Raw genomic sequence first — 18,015 nt, forward strand, 5'->3', positions numbered from 1 at the left:
TTTTGTCCCAACACAATTATCAGTGGCTCACCCTGCTTCATCTATTAAACCATTCTTTACTTCCTCACCTAATTACAACAAGCAGAACAATTCAATCACTACTCCTATTGTGACCCACCCAACCACACCTACTAAAACATCCACAGATAATTCAATTCCACCCATTAAAAGACTTACTCATGCTCAAATGCAAGTAAGGAAGGACAAGGGATTGTGTTATAATTGTGATGAATTCTATAGACAGGGCCACAAGTGCAAAACTCAGCAACTTTTCATGCTAATTTCTGATGAGGAAATTGAAGAACAAGATCACTTGCACACTGAAGACCCTAGTGTTGATTCTCCCACCTCTGAAGATTCTCCCATCGAGATATCTTTACATGCTTTAATTGGTCATGTTGTTCATGACACAATAATAATTTCTGGTCATTTGAATAAGCAACCTATTACTGTTTTGGTGGATAATGGTAGTACCCATAGTTTCATTAACTCAACATTGGTGGACAAACTGTAATTACATGTTTCTCCTTCAGGTCACATGTTGTTCACAGTATCTAATGGGGAGAGCATTACAAGTAAAGGGCTCTGTCATAATCTTCATTGGGAAATGCAAGTCTACCAATTTTCCTCTAACTTAAGAGTATTACCACTAGGAGGATATGATATGGTCTTAGGAGCTGACTGATTACAACAATTGGGTGATGTTACATTCAAATTTTCTCAACTCAATATTTCATTTCTCCATCAGGGCAGCCACATTACATTACATGGGAATCCTTCTAAACCTTCCATCAATCTTATTACTGGTTCTTCTTTTAGAAAATTCCTTAAAAGTAATACCCCTACCTTGATTGGCCAGTTCTTTACCAAGTCCTCAACACCTACACCCCCTATTCCTCCTCAAATTTCTGAAGTTTTGGATTCCTTTTCTGATGTCTTTGCTGAACCAACTACCTTACCTCCTCCCAGAACTTTAGATCATAAAATTCCACTTAAACCTAACACCACACCACATTCACAAAGGCCTTATAAGTGTCCATACATTCATAAAGCTGTGGTGGAAAAAATGGCTCAAGATATGTTATCTGCACGCTTAATTCAAACCAGTCATAGTCCATTTGCATCTCCCATGCTCCTTGTTAAGAAGAAAGATTGTACATAAAGATTTTGTGTGGACTATATAAAACTCAATGAAGCCACTATTAAAGACAAATTCCCCATTCCATTAATTGATGAATTGCTAGATGAGTTAAAGAGAGCTATTATTTTTTCTAAGATTGACTTGAGATCAGGGTATCACCAAATCATGGTTTATGTGCCAAACATTCATAAGACAACCATCAGGACCCATCATGGTCATTATGAGTTTAGGGTCATTCCCTTTGGCCTGACCAATCACCTGCTACATTCCAGTCCTTGATGAATGAAATTTTCCAACCATATTTGAGGAAATTTGTGTTGGTATTCTTTGATGACATTCTTGTTTATAGTTCTTCAATGGTAGAACACATTCTTCATTTGCAGCAAGTATTCTCCATCCTCAGACAACACTCCTTATATGCCAAATTATCAAAGTGTGTATTTGCTCAACCAAAACTGGAGTACTTGGGTCACTTAATCTCTGCTCAGGGTGTAGCTGCTGATCCTGACAAGATTGCTGCAATGCAAACTTGGCCTCTACCTATATCATTGAAACATTTGAGAGGGTTCCTTGGTTTGACTGGTTATTACAGAAGGTTCATAAAAGGTTATGGAACCATTGCTAAACCTCTCACTGACTTACTCAAGAAATATGCCTTCCTATGGAACCCATATGATGAACAAGCTTTTCTTGATCTTAAAGAAGCAATGACTAAATCCCCAGTTTTAGCATTACCTGACTTCTCCAAACCATTTGTTTTGGAAACTGATGCTTGTGGAAGAGGTGTAAGAGCTGTTCTCATGCAAGAAGGCAAACCAGGATATCATCAAGGCCTTGGGACCAAAAGCTTCAGCACTTTCAACTTATGAAAAGGAAATCTTGGATGTTGTCATGGTTGTGCAGAAATGGAAGTATTATCTTTCACATAGACAATTCATTATTCACTCTGATCACCAGAGTCTCAAGTACCTTATGGATCAAAGATTGTTCATTGCTCTTCAACAAAAATGGCTCAGCAAATTGATGGGTTTTTACTACATTATCAAATACAAAAAGGTTGAGGACAACAAAGTTGCAGATGCCTTATCCTGACTGCTAGAGCAATCTGTAAATTGTAATGCCCTCTCCATCAGTGCTCCTCAGCGGCAGCAAGATATTCTATCTAGTTATGAAGATGATGTCATAGCACATCAACACATTTCTCAACTCATCATCTCTCCCTCACATCCTAACTTCACTTACAAAAAGGGCATCTTGAGATTTAAAGGAAGACTTTACATTGGGTCAAGTAATAATGTTAAACACTCTATAATCTAGTCATTGCATTCTTTTGCTGTTGGAGGACATTCTGGCATGCTATGAACCTATCGAAGAGAAAAATCCTATTTCTTTTGGCCCCATATGAAGGATGATATAATTCAGTTTGTAGCTTCCTGTGAGGTTTGTCAATGCAACAAAGGTAACTCTACTTTTCCTAGTGGCTTACTTCAACCCTTACCAATTACTGAGGCTTCTTGGCAAGATATTTCTCTGGGTTTTATATAAGGCTTACCTTTATCTAACATAAAGAATGTCATTTTAGTGGTCGTTCATAGACTCACAAAATCCAGTTACTTCATTCCTTTGAGTCACCCATTCACAGCTACTACGGTAGCACATGAATTCCTCAACCACATATTCAAATTGCATGGCATCCCTAAGTCCATTGTCAGTGACAGAGACAAAATATTTATCAGCCAATTCTAGCAAGCTCTTTTCAAGTCATTGGGAACAATTCTCAAACTCAACACTGTCTACCATCCTCAAACAGATGGCCAGACAGAAAGAACTAATGCTTGTGTGGAGCAGTACCTCAGATGCATGACCAGTTCTAACCCAAAACACTGGACTCAATGGTTAGCATTAGCAGAATGGTGGTTCAACACCAACTATCATACCAGATTGAAGATTTCTCCTTTTCAAGCATTGTATGGTTATCAACCTCCTCACTTGATCTTTACAGTTACAACCACAACTTCAGTAGCTGCTGTAGAAACTTATCTCAAAGACAAGGATGTGATGCTCCAACTTCTGAAAGATGATCTGACTAAAGCCCAGAATAGAATGAAGTATTTTGCAGATCAAAAAAGAACTGACAGGGAATTTGCAATGGGGGATATGGTCTATCTGAAATTGCAGTCTTACAGGAAGACGTCAGTAGCTATCAGAAGAAATTTTAAGCTGTCATCCAAGTACTTTGGACCGTTTGAAGTTTTGCAGAGAATCGGCAGTGTTGCTTACAGGTTCCAGAATTCACCTTGTCTTCCATGCTTCCCAGCTTAAATTTCATATAGGACTGAAAGCTCCTCCTACTCCCCAATTGCCAGTGGTGGATGACAAGGGACAGTTTGTAGTTGAGCCAGCTGCTGTTCTAGCCAATAGACTGACACTTAGAGGTAACCAATCTGTCTCTCAAATTTTGGTACATTGGTCAAATTCAGTTGCAGAGGATGCTACCTGGGAGGACTTATCTCATATTCGAGCCCAATTTCCAAATTTTATCCTTGAGGACAAGGATGTTTAAAGAGGGAGGCATTGTCATATACACACATCTGACTCGCTTCTGGGGATGAGTCAGCCCTTCTAATTCGAGTCAGTCTTCCGTGTTGGTAGCTGAGTTAGCATTAATTCTGTCTGAAAGTAGGATTAGATATTTTCTCGAGTTCCGTGTTAAGTCATTGATGTTGTAAGAGCCGTTGGCTAGTAGTTGAATTGTATTGGGTAATACCAATCCCTGTATTCTCTTCTTTATGAAATGAAAAAACCATTTTTGCTTTCAAATTGAAAGTTAGGCTCTGATTATTCAGAGAGAAGGCAGCTTGCTGCTATTTATCCATTTCATTTCTTTGCAGTTATACCTAGTATACTACATGAACACCGTATCACCAGGAGTGGAAAAATACGGGATGGTAGCATACTGAATGGTTTGAATAAGCCATCTTAGAGCCTGGTATAGCTCTGCTATCATTGTGACATAAAAGAAATGGTACGTGCATTTGAAATGCTGTCCATTGTTGATAGTCTCTGTCGGTCGTCTTGGCAGGACTGGTACCGATATTGAGATAGTGTTTATGTTCAAAAAATTTATTTACAATTTACTGTTTATTTTACATGGAAATGTAAATTATTTAAATTATTCCAGCTGGACAGTATACGAGAGAGGAAACCTGATCAGTTACCTTCCCTGGGTTGCGTGTTATTATTGTTTTCTACACCCAGTTGCTCACTTGATAGGTAGAATCATGCAGAACTGAATATTCTGTTGATGAGACATTCCCGCCTGAGGATCAGGGGGAGAATCGTCGACGATGTTGGTTAATTCCAATTGTGTCCCATCTAAATTCTCACACCAAGAAGTGCCTGAGGTGTTGGAGATTAATCTGCTGCTAAATTTAGCAGGAGTACGCTTGTTGATTCGACATAAATTAAAGTTCTTGCAAGGCATGCCATGAAATTGCAGCGATTTTTCGTCTAAAAATATGCTTAGAAGCATATACGAAAACCTCTAGTTCGAGGTACGCCAATCTAATTAGATAACGTCCATATTCTCTTTGAGTTATGAGTTAATATCTCCTGACGATGAGCATGTCCATAAAATTTGTGTTGATATCTCACAAAGAGGAATATCCGCATATTGAAGTTTGGTACCAATGGATCAGAATATCCTCATACTCTACAGAATGATGTAAGATTGTTATTAACTGGTTGTTAACTAGTTGTCGATAATAATCAGAGTAACTACTGAAATCGATGTGAATGGATATCCCCCTTTGCAAAGGAATTATCGACAAAGTTTAAATGATTGGCAGATATGGATCTTAGTCCGTATTAAAGTATTCTCTTATTTATATACGCTTTCAGGACCTTAGTCCCACAATAATGAGAGAATTAAGGTCGCTTGTTGTATAGCACCAACCTTGAAAAGGAGTTTCCACAGACATTAACCAGGTTCATAGGAGTATGGTATGGTAGTCATGCATGACTCGACATATCACCTTGATGGTGACTGTGTATCTATACTCATATAGATTTCAAATGAAGCTCTTGTTTGCCAGTCGTTGATGCTGTATCATTCTAGTGATGTTCTAGGCATTGATGGTGAGTATTCTATTGTTTGTTTGCATTTATTAAGTAGTTTTCTTTATTCTTAACGCACTCTGAACTTATTTCTCATGAACCATTGTCATGTTTTCTGTTTGAGACGTGCTACATTCCACTGTTGTTACTACTCTACTACAAGATTTGCAAAGTTTGATGAGAAAGTCTTCCCATCATTTGGGGGAGGAAAGGATGTCGCCTAAAAAACGGCGTGAAGTATTCTGGTTTGCACAAGATAAACCAGGATGTATCTCATCTTGATGTTTTCAGCAATGAAAGACATGCAGAAGATTTTATATCTTCATAAATTGCAAATCAATTTGCTTCCTTGAGAAGTTGTGACTGTAGTAGCAAGTGTGTCACATAAAACACACCTTCAGCGTGGATGACTGGTTGACTTAAAATATTCTGCGCCTCCTAAAAGGAAGAACCAGTCACAATCATTTAAAGATAACGCTCTAAAAACGACTAAAAAAGGTGGATCTGATTTCTCTGAGTATAGTTCTCTTAACAAGGGAACGTCTCTGCAAAGGCTGTGGAACTTCAAAATGAAGGGATTTCCATGTGGCATGCTTGCAATAGAGAAATCATGAATCCTAATACAATGATTGTTGGTGATATATTTCAAGGTATCCACTGATAATGATATTGCCATAGATGATGCTGGCATTAATCCGTTCTCTATTGGGAAATGTCATCAAAGGAATTATTGGTTAAAATGAAAAGGACAGAGTCAGGAAGAATATCAGTTTTTCATAAAATGCATAGTTTTGGTACTGCAACCAGAACGCTCGATAATGTGAGCTACTCTTAGCCACAGGTGGGTGTCTTGTAGTACCGACATCCGATGATGTGACCCTAGTGGCTACAGGTGGATGCTTACGCATAATGAGAAAAGCAAAGTCAACTAATGGCACAAAGTCTTTTTTACATAAATCTGAAATGGATTACAAAGAAACATTCTCTATTATGGATGCAACTACCTCTTGGGTATTTGTCTGGCAGTCTTTAAGGACTAGACGTGCGTCTAGTAGATATGGTTAATGCAAATCTGTGTGAAAACATGATACGAGTAACCTCAGACAATTCCTGAAGATTTTGACCTATCAGTAGAATTACCATGTCCAATGCATTCGCCCAACAAGGACGAAGGTAATCAATCATCTAAGTGAATGCTTATGTTATCCAGGGATATGTGAACCATCTTAAATTATGCATTTACTAGATTTGATTTATGCAACATCTATTTGACTGGAACTCCTGAAGAGTTCTCCAAAGCACGAGAATGCTTAAAGCAGGAGTTCGAGGTGAGATTCTCGGTAAAACAAGGTCTCAATATGTTGGTTGAGCATTATAGTTTCAAGTCCTTTAATTTTGTCAACATTTAAGGTTTAAACATGTTTAAATGGACAGGCTAATATGATTACAACTATTCGATCTCTTACTTTTAAGATTGATCGGTTTACATCTCAACAAAGGAGATGTATCACTGTGTGGTTCGCATTACAGAAAAGATGTGTAAATGGTTTACTAGATGAAATATGCTATAGATACCTGATATTGGGTTTGTAAGCCTGGTTCTACCTAACACCAATATCGAGACATTGGTCCGAAGAAAACTCTTTCATCTTCGTGGTATCATTAAGCTTGATCTTTTGCATAAAATATCGCTGGATGTCTCCCACAGAGAAAAGCTAATCGGACTGTTTGAGTTTTGATTTTTTTTTGGAAGATTTGTTAAAGCAGCTAAACATTTTCCTAGCTACTAGTCTGGTAATAGACGATACTTGTTTTCCTCCAATCTGTTATGATTGTTCAGACAAAGCTAGTAGAGAATAGAGGCTGGAACAACCAGATGATCATTAAGATATTGCATAGAGTAAAATCGGACCAAGTTTCTCAAGCAAAGGAAACCGCTGAAGACATTAAAAGATGGTTTGTGGTCTCTATGCAGTATTATCGGGCGCAATGATCAACTAAGTAGGCTACTCGTCAGGGGGAGTAAAGCTATAAAAGACTATGGATATAGGAAGTGTTGGACATTACGTCGTGTGCTATTTCTCCTTAGTTAAGGTTTTGTCCCACCGGGTTTTCCTTGTCAAGGTTTTAACTAGGCATGCGAGTCAAATGATATCCGCAATTCGACATGTTTTACTCTTTTTCCTTCGTCTTGGTTTTTGTCTCTCTGGGTTTTCCGGACAAGGTTTTAACGAGGCAACATCTGCGGGTTCAACACTGTTCTGAGGACTAATGTTTTCCTACGTTCAAGTTTTTGTCCCAATGGATTTTCCTGACGAGGTTTTTAATGAGATAACAATATTAGAAGGGTGGTTACCATCTAAAGAGATATACATCCATAGAATTTCTTGAAATGCGGTATTGGGTAGTCGTATTTATCAAGGAAACATGCCCATTGATGTCGGCATTAATATGCATTGTAGGCGCTCAGATTTTGTCCCAAGTAATTTTCCTGACGCAATTTTTGACAAAGGGAAAAAGTTCGTGACATCCAACACCACGATAAAGGCTCCAAGTGTTATACTTTCATTCATACGACCAATTTTTGTCCTACTAGATTTTCTGACAAGGATTTGACGGGCAAATGTTTTATGATGGTGGTTCCAAGGAGGAGTGTTATGTGACCACGTCACCTATTGATGGCCCACCATTTTCTGGAACAATCCAGTAAGTGAACACTGGATTTACTTCTAGGTTAACCGCTTATATTAGATAAGCATAAGTTGATGTTAAACTGGGAACACGTGTCGACTTTGTTTAAATTACCGCCTTAAAACTCATGGCTATAAATAGCCGAGCAAGTCTTCCCATTTTGAGATGTAACAACATTTTTGAGAAACAGAAATGATACGTCCTCCGAAACATAAAAGTTATCCAAAAATCGTGGTATTGAATAAAAAAATCGTTTCGGGACTCGAAGAAGTACGGCAAATTTGTCTAGATTTTCCTCACAGTCAATGTTCCGAAAGGAACTCCTGAAAATTATCGATGAGTGAAAAACCTCGGCGGGAAACTTGAAACTTGAAAGGCAATCATGGAGGGAAAATTCGAAAATGAAAAATTGAAAACTGAAACATTCAATAACTACCAACACCACCTATTTAATTAATAACACGAAACCCTAGTAAGAAACCAATCTTCTTCCATACACTTCCGACTCCCCCCCTTCTTTATTCAATCAAAGTCTTCTCTTCTACTAAGCATATATGTATACTTAGTAGATATCTAACACCCGTTCGACAGAATTCCTCATCTAAATATTGAAACAGAAAATGTTTGTTGTTAAGAGAGATGGTAGGGAAGAGGTGGTACAATTCGATAAGATCACATCTCGTCTAAAAAAGTTGAGTTATGGTCTTAACAAAGATCATTGTGACCCTGTTCTCGTCTCTCAAAAGGTTTGCGCTGGGGTCTACAAAGGGATTACAACTATGCAGATTGATCAACTTGCTTCTGAGACAGCCGCTGGGATGACTGCTAACCATCCTCATTACGCTGAGGTACTAACTCTTTTCCCTTTGTTATAATTCTCATTTGTATACTGTTTTCTTTTGTGAATGTTTAGTAATTCATTTTTATTTATTTTTATTTTCCGATGTAGTTGGCCACTAGAATTGCCGTCTCAAGTCTGCATAAGAACACAAAGACATCATTCGCAGAGACGTAAGTTGCAGATCACTATTTTTCCTCAGCTAAATAGTTAATAGAAATATTTTGAAATTTTGCCCTTCTTGCTTACAAAAAAATTTAAAAGTTAAATTTATCTAATGAATAATAACATTATTTTCTGTAAATTACAAGTGATAAGACATGGTCTTGATAAGAGTGGTTTATACAGGATAAAGGATATGTACAATCATATTGACAAGGGATCAGGATTGATGGCGTCTCTTGTTGCTGATGATGTATACGAGATAGTCATGAAGGTGAGAAAGTGTCAAACACTAGTACGAGTTGTAGTGGAACAATTGTTTGAAAGTTGTGTTCAGTTTTACTGTTTTATCTGGTGCTGCTTGTTGGATGTTCTTGAGCAAAATATTCTTTTGTAGTTTGATTTTACGCGATGATATTAAAGTTAGGTTAGCTACATTGATAGATAAAAGGGACTTTGTTATTTGTTTCAGAATGCCGAGCTGCTGGATAGTCAGATCAATTATGACAGAGACTTTGACTATGATTACTTTGGTTTTAAAACCCTTGAGAGATCATACCTCCTAAAGGTTCAGGGGAAGATTGTGGAGAGGCCACAACACATGCTGATGAGGGTTGCTGTTGGAATTCACAAGGATGACATTGAATCTGCTCTGAGGAATTGGTGTTTCTATCCATAATATTCGTGCCACAGGGAGTTATATTCGTGGTACGAATGGGACCTCTAATGGCATTGTTCCAATGCTACGCGTGTTTAATGATACTGCTCGTTATGTTGATCAAGGGGGGGGGGGGGGGGGGGGGGGGGGGGGGGGGAGAAGGGTAAGCTTATCCATACCACCTCTTATTACTTTTACTTTCTCAAGTTATGATCATTTGCTCTAGCATGTCTATGTGTATTAACCACATTTTGTGTCTATATAAGTGGAACTATTTCATAAATTTCACTGTTCCATTTTAGTTACACTAGTTTGATGTAATTGTGTTGCACTTGCACATATAGGTGCCTTTGCTGTGTATTTGGAGCCTTGGCATGCAGATATTTTCGAGTTTTTAGATCTCAGAAAAAATCATGGAGCGGTATGTCTAAAATTCACTCAATTTTACTTTGTTCATTTCTTGTGACTAGTGTAGGATATGTTAGTTTCGTCCATTTCTTTTGATTGTACAGAGTGCTTCTCTCCAACAAGTTCAAGTAATTACGGTTAAATATGTACTCTTATAGGAAGAACACGAGCTCGTGATCTATTTATGGTCTTTGGGTTCCTGATCTTTCATGAAACGGGTCCAGACTAATGGGCAATGGTCGTTGTTTTGCCCAAATGAGGCTCCAGGCTTGGCTGATTGTGGGGTGATGAGTTTGAGAAGCTGTATACCAAGTACGAGGTGGAGGTACACAGGCAACATTGGCACCTTCGCTCTTTGTGTTTGAGTTAAAATCATAGTTTGGTAGTTCACTCACTGTTCTGGATGATTTATGACAGGGTAAAGCAAAGAAGGTGATTCCTGCACAAAATCTGTGGTTTGAGATTCTGAAATCCCAGATAGAAACTGGAAACCCGTATATGCTCGTCAAGGTGCTTTGCATAGTTTGGTCAGTGTGCACAAAATCACTTCTATCTCCTTTCACTGTTTTATTTTTTTTCTTTGTTTTTCCAGGATACTTGCAACAGAAAAAGTAACCAGCAGAACCTGGGAACTATTAAATCTTCAAATTTGTGCACAGAGATAATTGAATATACAAGCCCACAGAAACTGCAGTTTGTAATTTGGCATCCATTGCCCTGCCACGATTTGTCAGGGAGAAGGTGGGTCTGGACCGTCAAGTTTATGAAATATACTTCATGGCTCTTGATAACCCTTTGATACTCTCGTTCATTCATGATGTTTTTCTTGGTTATAGAATGTCCCTATTGAATCTAAGCTGGTTGGGAGTAGGGATTCTAAAGACAGATGTTTTGATTTAAAAAACTGGCAGAGGTTTGTTTACGATATCCCGTGTCGTTCTTACATATGCATTACTACAGTTTTATTCCTGTTTAGAAACTTACTCAATAATCTCTTTTTTTTTGTTGCTCAGGTTAAACGGTTGTTACCACCAATCTCAACAAGGTTATGACATAAGCTACTACCCTGTGGATACTGCAAAAAGATCAAATATGAGGCACAGGCCAATTGGAATAGGAATCCAGGGTCTTGCTGATACTTTCATCTTGCTAGGAATGCCATTTGATTCTCCAGAGGTGCTGTTGATTCTTGCAACACCTACAATGAATTGTTTTCAAATTGGGCTTTTTGTAAATTGAGATTTCATGGTTGTCTACAGGCTCAACACTTAACAGAGATGTATTTGAGTGCATCTACTACCATGCTTTGAAAGCTTTTTGTTGGGGGGGGGGTTTTTTTTTTGTTTTTTTTTGTTTTTTTTTTTGTTTTTTTTGTGTTTTTTTTCTAAGAAGGTAACTGTCCTCCACCTCTTATTACTTTTACTTTCTCAAGTTATGATCATTTGCTCTAGCATGTCTATGTGTATTAACCACATTTTGTGTCTATATAAGTGGAACTATTTCATAAATTTCACTGTTCCATTTTAGTTACACTAGTTTGATGTAATTGTGTTGCACTTGCACATATAGGTGCCTTTGCTGTGTATTTGGAGCCTTGGCATGCAGATATTTTCGAGTTTTTAGATCTCAGAAAAAATCATGGAGCGGTATGTCTAAAATTCAACTCAATTTTACTTTGTTCATTTCTTGTGACTAGTGTAGGATATGTTAGTTTCGTCCATTTCTTTTTATTGTACTAGAGTGCTTCTCTCCAACAAGTTCAAGTAATTACGGTTGTAAATATGTACTCTTATAGGAAGAACACCGAGCTCGTGATCTATTTTATGGTCTTTGGGTTCCTGATCTTTTCATGAAACGGGTCCAGACTAATGGGCAATGGTCGTTGTTTTGCCCAAATGAGGCTCCAGGCTTGGCTGATTGTTGGGGTGATGAGTTTGAGAAGCTGTATACCAAGTACGAGGTGGAGGTACACAGGCAACATTGGCAACCTTCGCTCTTTGTGTTTGAGTTAAAACTCATAGTTTGGTAGTTCACTCACTGTTCTGGATGATTTATGACAGGGTAAAGCAAAGAAGGTGATTCCTGCACAAAATCTGTGGTTTGAGATTCTGAAATCCCAGATAGAAACTGGAAACCCGTATATGCTCGTCAAGGTGCTTTGCATAGTTGTTTGGTCAGTGTGCACAAAATCACTTCTATATCTCCTGTTCACTGTTTTATTTTTTTTCTTTGTTTTTCCAGGATACTTGCAACAGAAAAAGTAACCAGCAGAACCTGGGAACTATTAAATCTTCAAATTTGTGCACAGAGATAATTGAATATACAAGTCCCACAGAAACTGCAGTTTGTAATTTGGCATCCATTGCCCTGCCACGATTTGTCAGGGAGAAGGTGGGTCTGGACCGTCAAGTTTATGAAATATACTTCATGGCTCTTGATAACCCTTTGATACTCTCGTTCATTCATGATGTTTTTCTTGGTTATAGAATGTCCCTATTGAATCTAAGCTGGTTGGGAGTAGGGATTCTAAAGACAGATGTTTTGATTTTAAAAAACTGGCAGAGGTTTGTTTACGATATCCCGTGTCGTTCTTACATATGCATTACTACAGTTTTATTTCCTGTTTAGAAACTTACTCAATAATCTCTTTTTTTTTTGTTGCTCAGGTTACAACGGTTGTTACCACCAATCTCAACAAGGTTATTGACATAAGCTACTACCCTGTGGATACTGCAAAAAGATCAAATATGAGGCACAGGCCAATTGGAATAGGAATCCAGGGTCTTGCTGATACTTTCATCTTGCTAGGAATGCCATTTGATTCTCCAGAGGTGCTGTTGATTCTTGCAACACCTACAATGAATTGTTTTCAAATTGGGCTTTTTGTAAATTGAGATTTCATGGTTGTCTACAGGCTCAACAACTTAACAGAGATGTATTTGAGTGCATCTACTACCATGCTTTGAAAGCTTCTTCTGAGCTGGCAGCAAAGGAAGGTCCTTATGAGACATATCACGGGAGTCCTGTTAGCAAGGTTAGTAATTTGGTAGAGCTGGCTCTGCCTTTATAATTGATCTATCTTTTGGGGTATGTTAATACATAATTCTATATTAATTGAGCCTGAAGTAGTGTTTTACTTTCTTAAGTATTTTTTTTTTATTATTATTAAAGAAGAAAGCATAAATTAAGTTGTTCTTCTGTAATTTCTCTAATCGATTTGAGCTAGCAAGTAGTTGGTATGTTTATCAATATCCAAAACCTATGGCAATAATCCTTATCTAACTGTTGGCACTAGCCAGACAGTTGCATGGGGTTTCAGCACATCCTTGACCTTGTGAATATATATTACCTAATAACATAAACTGTAGCTGATCTGCGTGCAGGGAGTTTTTCAACCAGACATGTGGGGTGTAACACCAACAGATCGTTGGGATTGGAGTGACCTCAGAGAAATGGTCGCCAAGAACGGAGTGAGGAATTCTCTTCTCGTAGCACCCATGCCAACTACTTCCACCAGCCAAATTCTTGGCAATAATGAGTATTTTGAACCATATAGTCTAACATCTATAGTCGTAGAGTGCTAAGGTTAGCGCTTTCTTTCTTGCTGCCCCAATTCGATTTGTTTTCTGCCAGGCTAGAACACATCACTTCCTTCTCTAGTTAATCTTAAACCTAGCTATATTCTTTCGTATGTGATGCATGCAGTGGTGAGTTTGTTGTTGTGAACAAACATCTCCTTCATGACTTGACTGAGATGGGTCTCTGGTCCCCTGCTCTTAAAAACAAGATAATAAGTGATGATGGATCAATTATCAACATTCCAGAGATTCCCGATGATCTGAAGGCAATTTACAGGTATATATGGATAACTATGATAACAATGCTGGTGCTCAGGTTCAGCTTCTATTCAGTGGTCTCAATTCTGTGATTGTTGTAAATGATTATTCTGGTGTTTACACCACTAATTGACTTACAGAACAATGTGAGAATATGTATGATCCAGGACTGTGTGGGAGATAAAACAGAAGTCTTTGGTTAACATGGCTGTTGATCGTGGGTGTTACATTGATCAGAGTCAGAGCTTGAATATCCACATGGACAAACCTAATTTTGAGAAACTCACATCGTTGCACTTCCATACTTGGTCAAAGGTATTTTTATGGTTGTAATGCGATTTTATTGGGTACATTTGAGTTATATTTCTTTTTGAATATTCAGCCGTTAACAATGATTGAAACCACATGATGGTGTAATAGGGGCTGAAAACTGGAATGTATTATTGGCGCACTCGTGCTGCGACTGAGGCAATTAAGTTTACTGTGGATACAACATCAGCAGCAGCATTTATCCTCAACAAGGTAAGTGGCACTAGTATATATTAATGGATGTGTTCATCTGATGGACTGCATGTGATGGTTTTCTCTCTCTCTCTCCGTGGCGAGTCCAAGACCTTCCCAGGACAATAACACATGATTTGAGTTTATTGAGTTCTTTATCCACTTAATCGGTGATAAGATATTGAGTGGCAATGGAATTCATGCAGGAGGGGAAATCAAAGGCAGCGAAGAGGGAAGAGGATGATGTTAAGATGGCTGCTGCCGCACAAGTGATATGCTCTTTAGAGAACCGAGATGAGTGCTTGGCTTGTGGAAGCTGACAAGTATACCTTATTTGTAGATATGTGATCTGAGTGAGAAACTTGTTCTGGCGAGATGTATAGGGTAATGTAATGTTATTTTAAGAGCCAGTAGCAGAATCCCTCCCAAAATCAATAGGGCAATGTAATGTTATTTTGAGAGCCAGTAACAGAATCCCTCCCAAAATCAAGCATAGCCCTAGGAGTACTGGTGGCAGCTATGAATGTGTATGAGCTCTTTGTTCTCAGAGCTATGATCCTCTATCATAATGTGTTTAACGAGTTTCAAACTCTTACTGGCGTCCTTATTGTACCTTCTGGAATCTCTATTCTGACGAGCTAATACATTTACACCTCATAAAAATCAAAAAGAACAAGAATCATTGACATGATAAATTGAAACAAGGTCGTATAACATACAGTATGCAAGTATGTAAATTTACAAAAACGGGAAGAAGAAAAGGAAACATTTAAACGTAAGCATTGTCAAGAACCAGAAGAAGATGATGGATCATCTGCAGCTGATGCATGTGACCAAAATGGCACCGCTGAAGAATTGGTAACACTAATTATTCCGCTCTTGTCATCATCATCAATTTTACTATAAGACGTCGATGTGGATGGTCTCACCATGCCATAACCACCCCTCATTTGTTGGTGCTGCTGCTGATTTTGGATAAATAGTGAAGATGTGGTAGGATCTGAAGCAGGGGCAGAGGAAGACATAGTTGTCGAAGAATAAGAAGTAGCAAAAGGCGGAGCTGAAGAAGGATTAAACATGTTATGATTTACTAATCGAGATAAGTACTGATCCTGTTGAATATTGTAAACTCTTCTATTGACTTCCTGCTGGTGGTTAATTTGATCTGAGAGTAGTGTAGAGAAAAAATGAGTATTTGGCTGTGATGATGAAGAATTAGGAACTACTACCGCTGGACGAAAAAGATGGGATGTTGTGGCTGCTGCTGCAGGAGAAATTGATGGTTGCGTAGCTGTAGTAGATGATGGTCTGGGAAGACTAGTGACATCTTCAGGAAAGTTAAGTTTAGCTTTGCTTCCTCTGAATTTGAGAGCAGCTTCATCATAAGCTCTTGCAGCTGCCTCTGCAGTGTCAAATGTACCTAACCAAACCCTAGCAGCTTTTTGAGGGTCTCTTATCTCTGCTGCCCATTTCCCCCATGGTCTCTGCCTTACTCCTCTATATCTTCTTGCAGTTGTTATCTTATAGGGATTATCATCAACGGATGGAGTAGTAGTCAATGTTGTTGTGGTTGTAACGTTTGCACCACCAGTCACTGCACACATGCAACCCTTGATTAGAAGAAACTTGGCAACACAATGGAGCTATCATTTTGACACTTGTTACATTCCTTTCTTAGGGTATGAGTCCACTCCCAGAGAGAGATGAGCTTCCATATGCATGACTAGTTAATATATGTAAACACTTGTTGCGTTCTCGACATGTGGGCAGTTGAGATAGATACGTATGTTATCAAATTACCAAAAAAAAAAAAAAGAATGAAGAAGAATCCTTATCAATTAGAAGCTTTATCATTTGGACAAAAAAAAAATCCACTACAAAATCCAAGTATAAACACATGTAAAAAAATCTAGGTATAGCAAATGCAAGTACTTTTTGGTTCCACACATTTACATACCTGCCATATTTGAAGAAGAAGATGCTGTTGTAGAGATATTATTAAACCCTGATCTGTAAGCCCTAATATGAGAAGGATGATAATCATGATGATTGTCTTCTTCCTGATCACGTCCTCTCTTCTGCCCACTAGCCATCATCTGTACAGGCCATGGTGATGATGTTGATGCTGGGTTAACATAACCACTGGTGGATGATGATGACCCATAGTTGTAATAATTAGTAGGTGGCGGTGGCAACAAGTTAGGCTGATTATGAGCCTGCTGATGACTAGTAGATCCAACCTGGATGAGAGCTGAAATCATCGTCGACATCTCTTTATTCTGCCACATATCGTTACTACTTCGATGATCCAAAGTTACAAACCCTTGTCCTTGCTGCTGCTGCTGTCTTGGAATATGAGATTGTGATGAGGAGGATTGTGCAGCTGATGATGTTGGTGACGCGGGTTGATTAGTATTTCTAACATTAATCGCTGCTTGTTCATCACCATAATTAGTTGTAGTTGTACTGTTTGTATCCTCGTTTTCTTGATAAGTTGGAGCAGCAGTTTTATTAGTAATCCTCATTGATTTGACAACAACCGGGGAATGATTTGTTGAACGGATTTGTTTCTCTCTATATATATTTTGTGTGATGATGGTGACCAAAATTAATTTCAGATAAAGAGATAGAATAGCAAGGGGATATAGGAAACCTCTAGACGGGTGCGAGGTAGATGGCCGCCATTAGAGATGATGAGGATTGAAATGAGTTGTAGTAGTCTTTAAAACTAAGACACCACCTGTAGCTCTTTTGCGTGTGAGCGTATGTCATGACTCCATATAATATATTGCATTTTTACATGTGGTGATATGTTGGTGGTTTACTATTTTATATGAGAGGCTTAAAGATATATTTCATCGTGTAAGCCTTGTTCTAAATCTTAATCCTTATACTATTTATATTTTGGCAGTACGTTTTGTAAGACTAATCGATATATATGCGAAGAACATGAACCGACTTTGGCTACATTAAGCTGAAGTTCACACCGCAATATATATTTATTACTAACATGTACGGTGCATTATTATTAGTTATTACTACTAAAAGGAACTTATACATGATTATAGATAGAGGGTTACAAAGAATCAGTTTTTTTTTTTTTTCATTATAACATTGTTAACATGTAGGTGTTGTTGAAGATTTGATTGGAATATTGAATTTGGAGAAGAAGAAGATTGCTTTTTTGCGTGGAGGTTTCCTAATTTACATTTTTATATATTTAATTATAAAAGCAAAATAATTTATTATTTTTTGTTTATTTTTTTGAGTTTTCTGGACGGAAAAGGTTAAATGCATGCCGGAATGATAATGCTGAGTGAGCATGCACGTATCTAAGATGTCACAATATAATTTAGCCATCTATCCACAGAGATATAAGGGATGTACAGAGGGAAAGGGAAGAGAATTTGGATTTGGATTGACTCTCAATTAACTGCCCGACTAATTGAACAAGGGGTTTTTCAACCTAGGACTGGCGACTTATTGTTGTTGTCTGAGGACTCCCCGGTAAGTTTAAAGGAAATGTTTTTCTCATGGAAACATGAGTGGAGGTGTTAAGAAATTGACAAAATTTGGAGGGTACAGTAGAAAATCTTATCCGAGTGTGCGAGTTAGGCCAAGCTATCCGCCTATCCGTGGTAATCTATTGGATGTCTTTCTAAAT

General features: G+C 38.1%; 1 protein-coding gene, 1 long non-coding RNA gene and 1 pseudogene across 2 annotated transcripts; 2 read left to right on the plus strand and 1 right to left on the minus strand.

Moving 5' to 3' along the window:
- The first annotated feature begins 8,142 nt into the window (after positions 1 to 8,142).
- Positions 8,143 to 14,946, plus strand: LOC113330361 (annotated as a pseudogene).
- On the plus strand, positions 10,296 to 10,688 carry LOC113330362. The gene is made up of 3 exons (XR_003350200.1): positions 10,296 to 10,339; positions 10,432 to 10,524; positions 10,607 to 10,688. It is a non-coding gene; the product is annotated as an uncharacterized LOC113330362 (long non-coding RNA).
- Positions 14,947 to 15,136: 190 nt separating the features above from the next.
- LOC113330503 (ethylene-responsive transcription factor ABR1-like) lies at positions 15,137 to 17,008 on the minus strand. Its single transcript, XM_026577306.1, has 2 exons — positions 16,309 to 17,008; positions 15,137 to 15,945 (listed from the first exon to the last, which is right to left on the minus strand). Exons 1-2 carry the CDS (start codon positions 16,874 to 16,876, stop codon positions 15,137 to 15,139), a joined length of 1,377 nt encoding a protein of 458 aa, XP_026433091.1. The 5' UTR covers positions 16,877 to 17,008.
- Between the last annotated feature and the right edge of the window lie 1,007 nt (positions 17,009 to 18,015).

Source organism: Papaver somniferum, unplaced genomic scaffold (assembly GCF_003573695.1).
Source record: "Papaver somniferum cultivar HN1 unplaced genomic scaffold, ASM357369v1 unplaced-scaffold_118, whole genome shotgun sequence".
NCBI classification, from domain to species: Eukaryota; Viridiplantae; Streptophyta; class Magnoliopsida; order Ranunculales; family Papaveraceae; genus Papaver; species Papaver somniferum.

Coding starts and splice junctions, on each gene's coding strand:
- LOC113330503 (XM_026577306.1), bottom strand. CDS start 16,876: ATGAGGATTACTAATAAAACTGCTGCTCCAACTTATCAAGAAAACGAG. Junction 15,946..16,308: donor TTCTTCTTCAAATATGGCAG/GTATGTAAATGT, acceptor GCATGTGTGCAG/TGACTGGTGGTGCAAACGTT.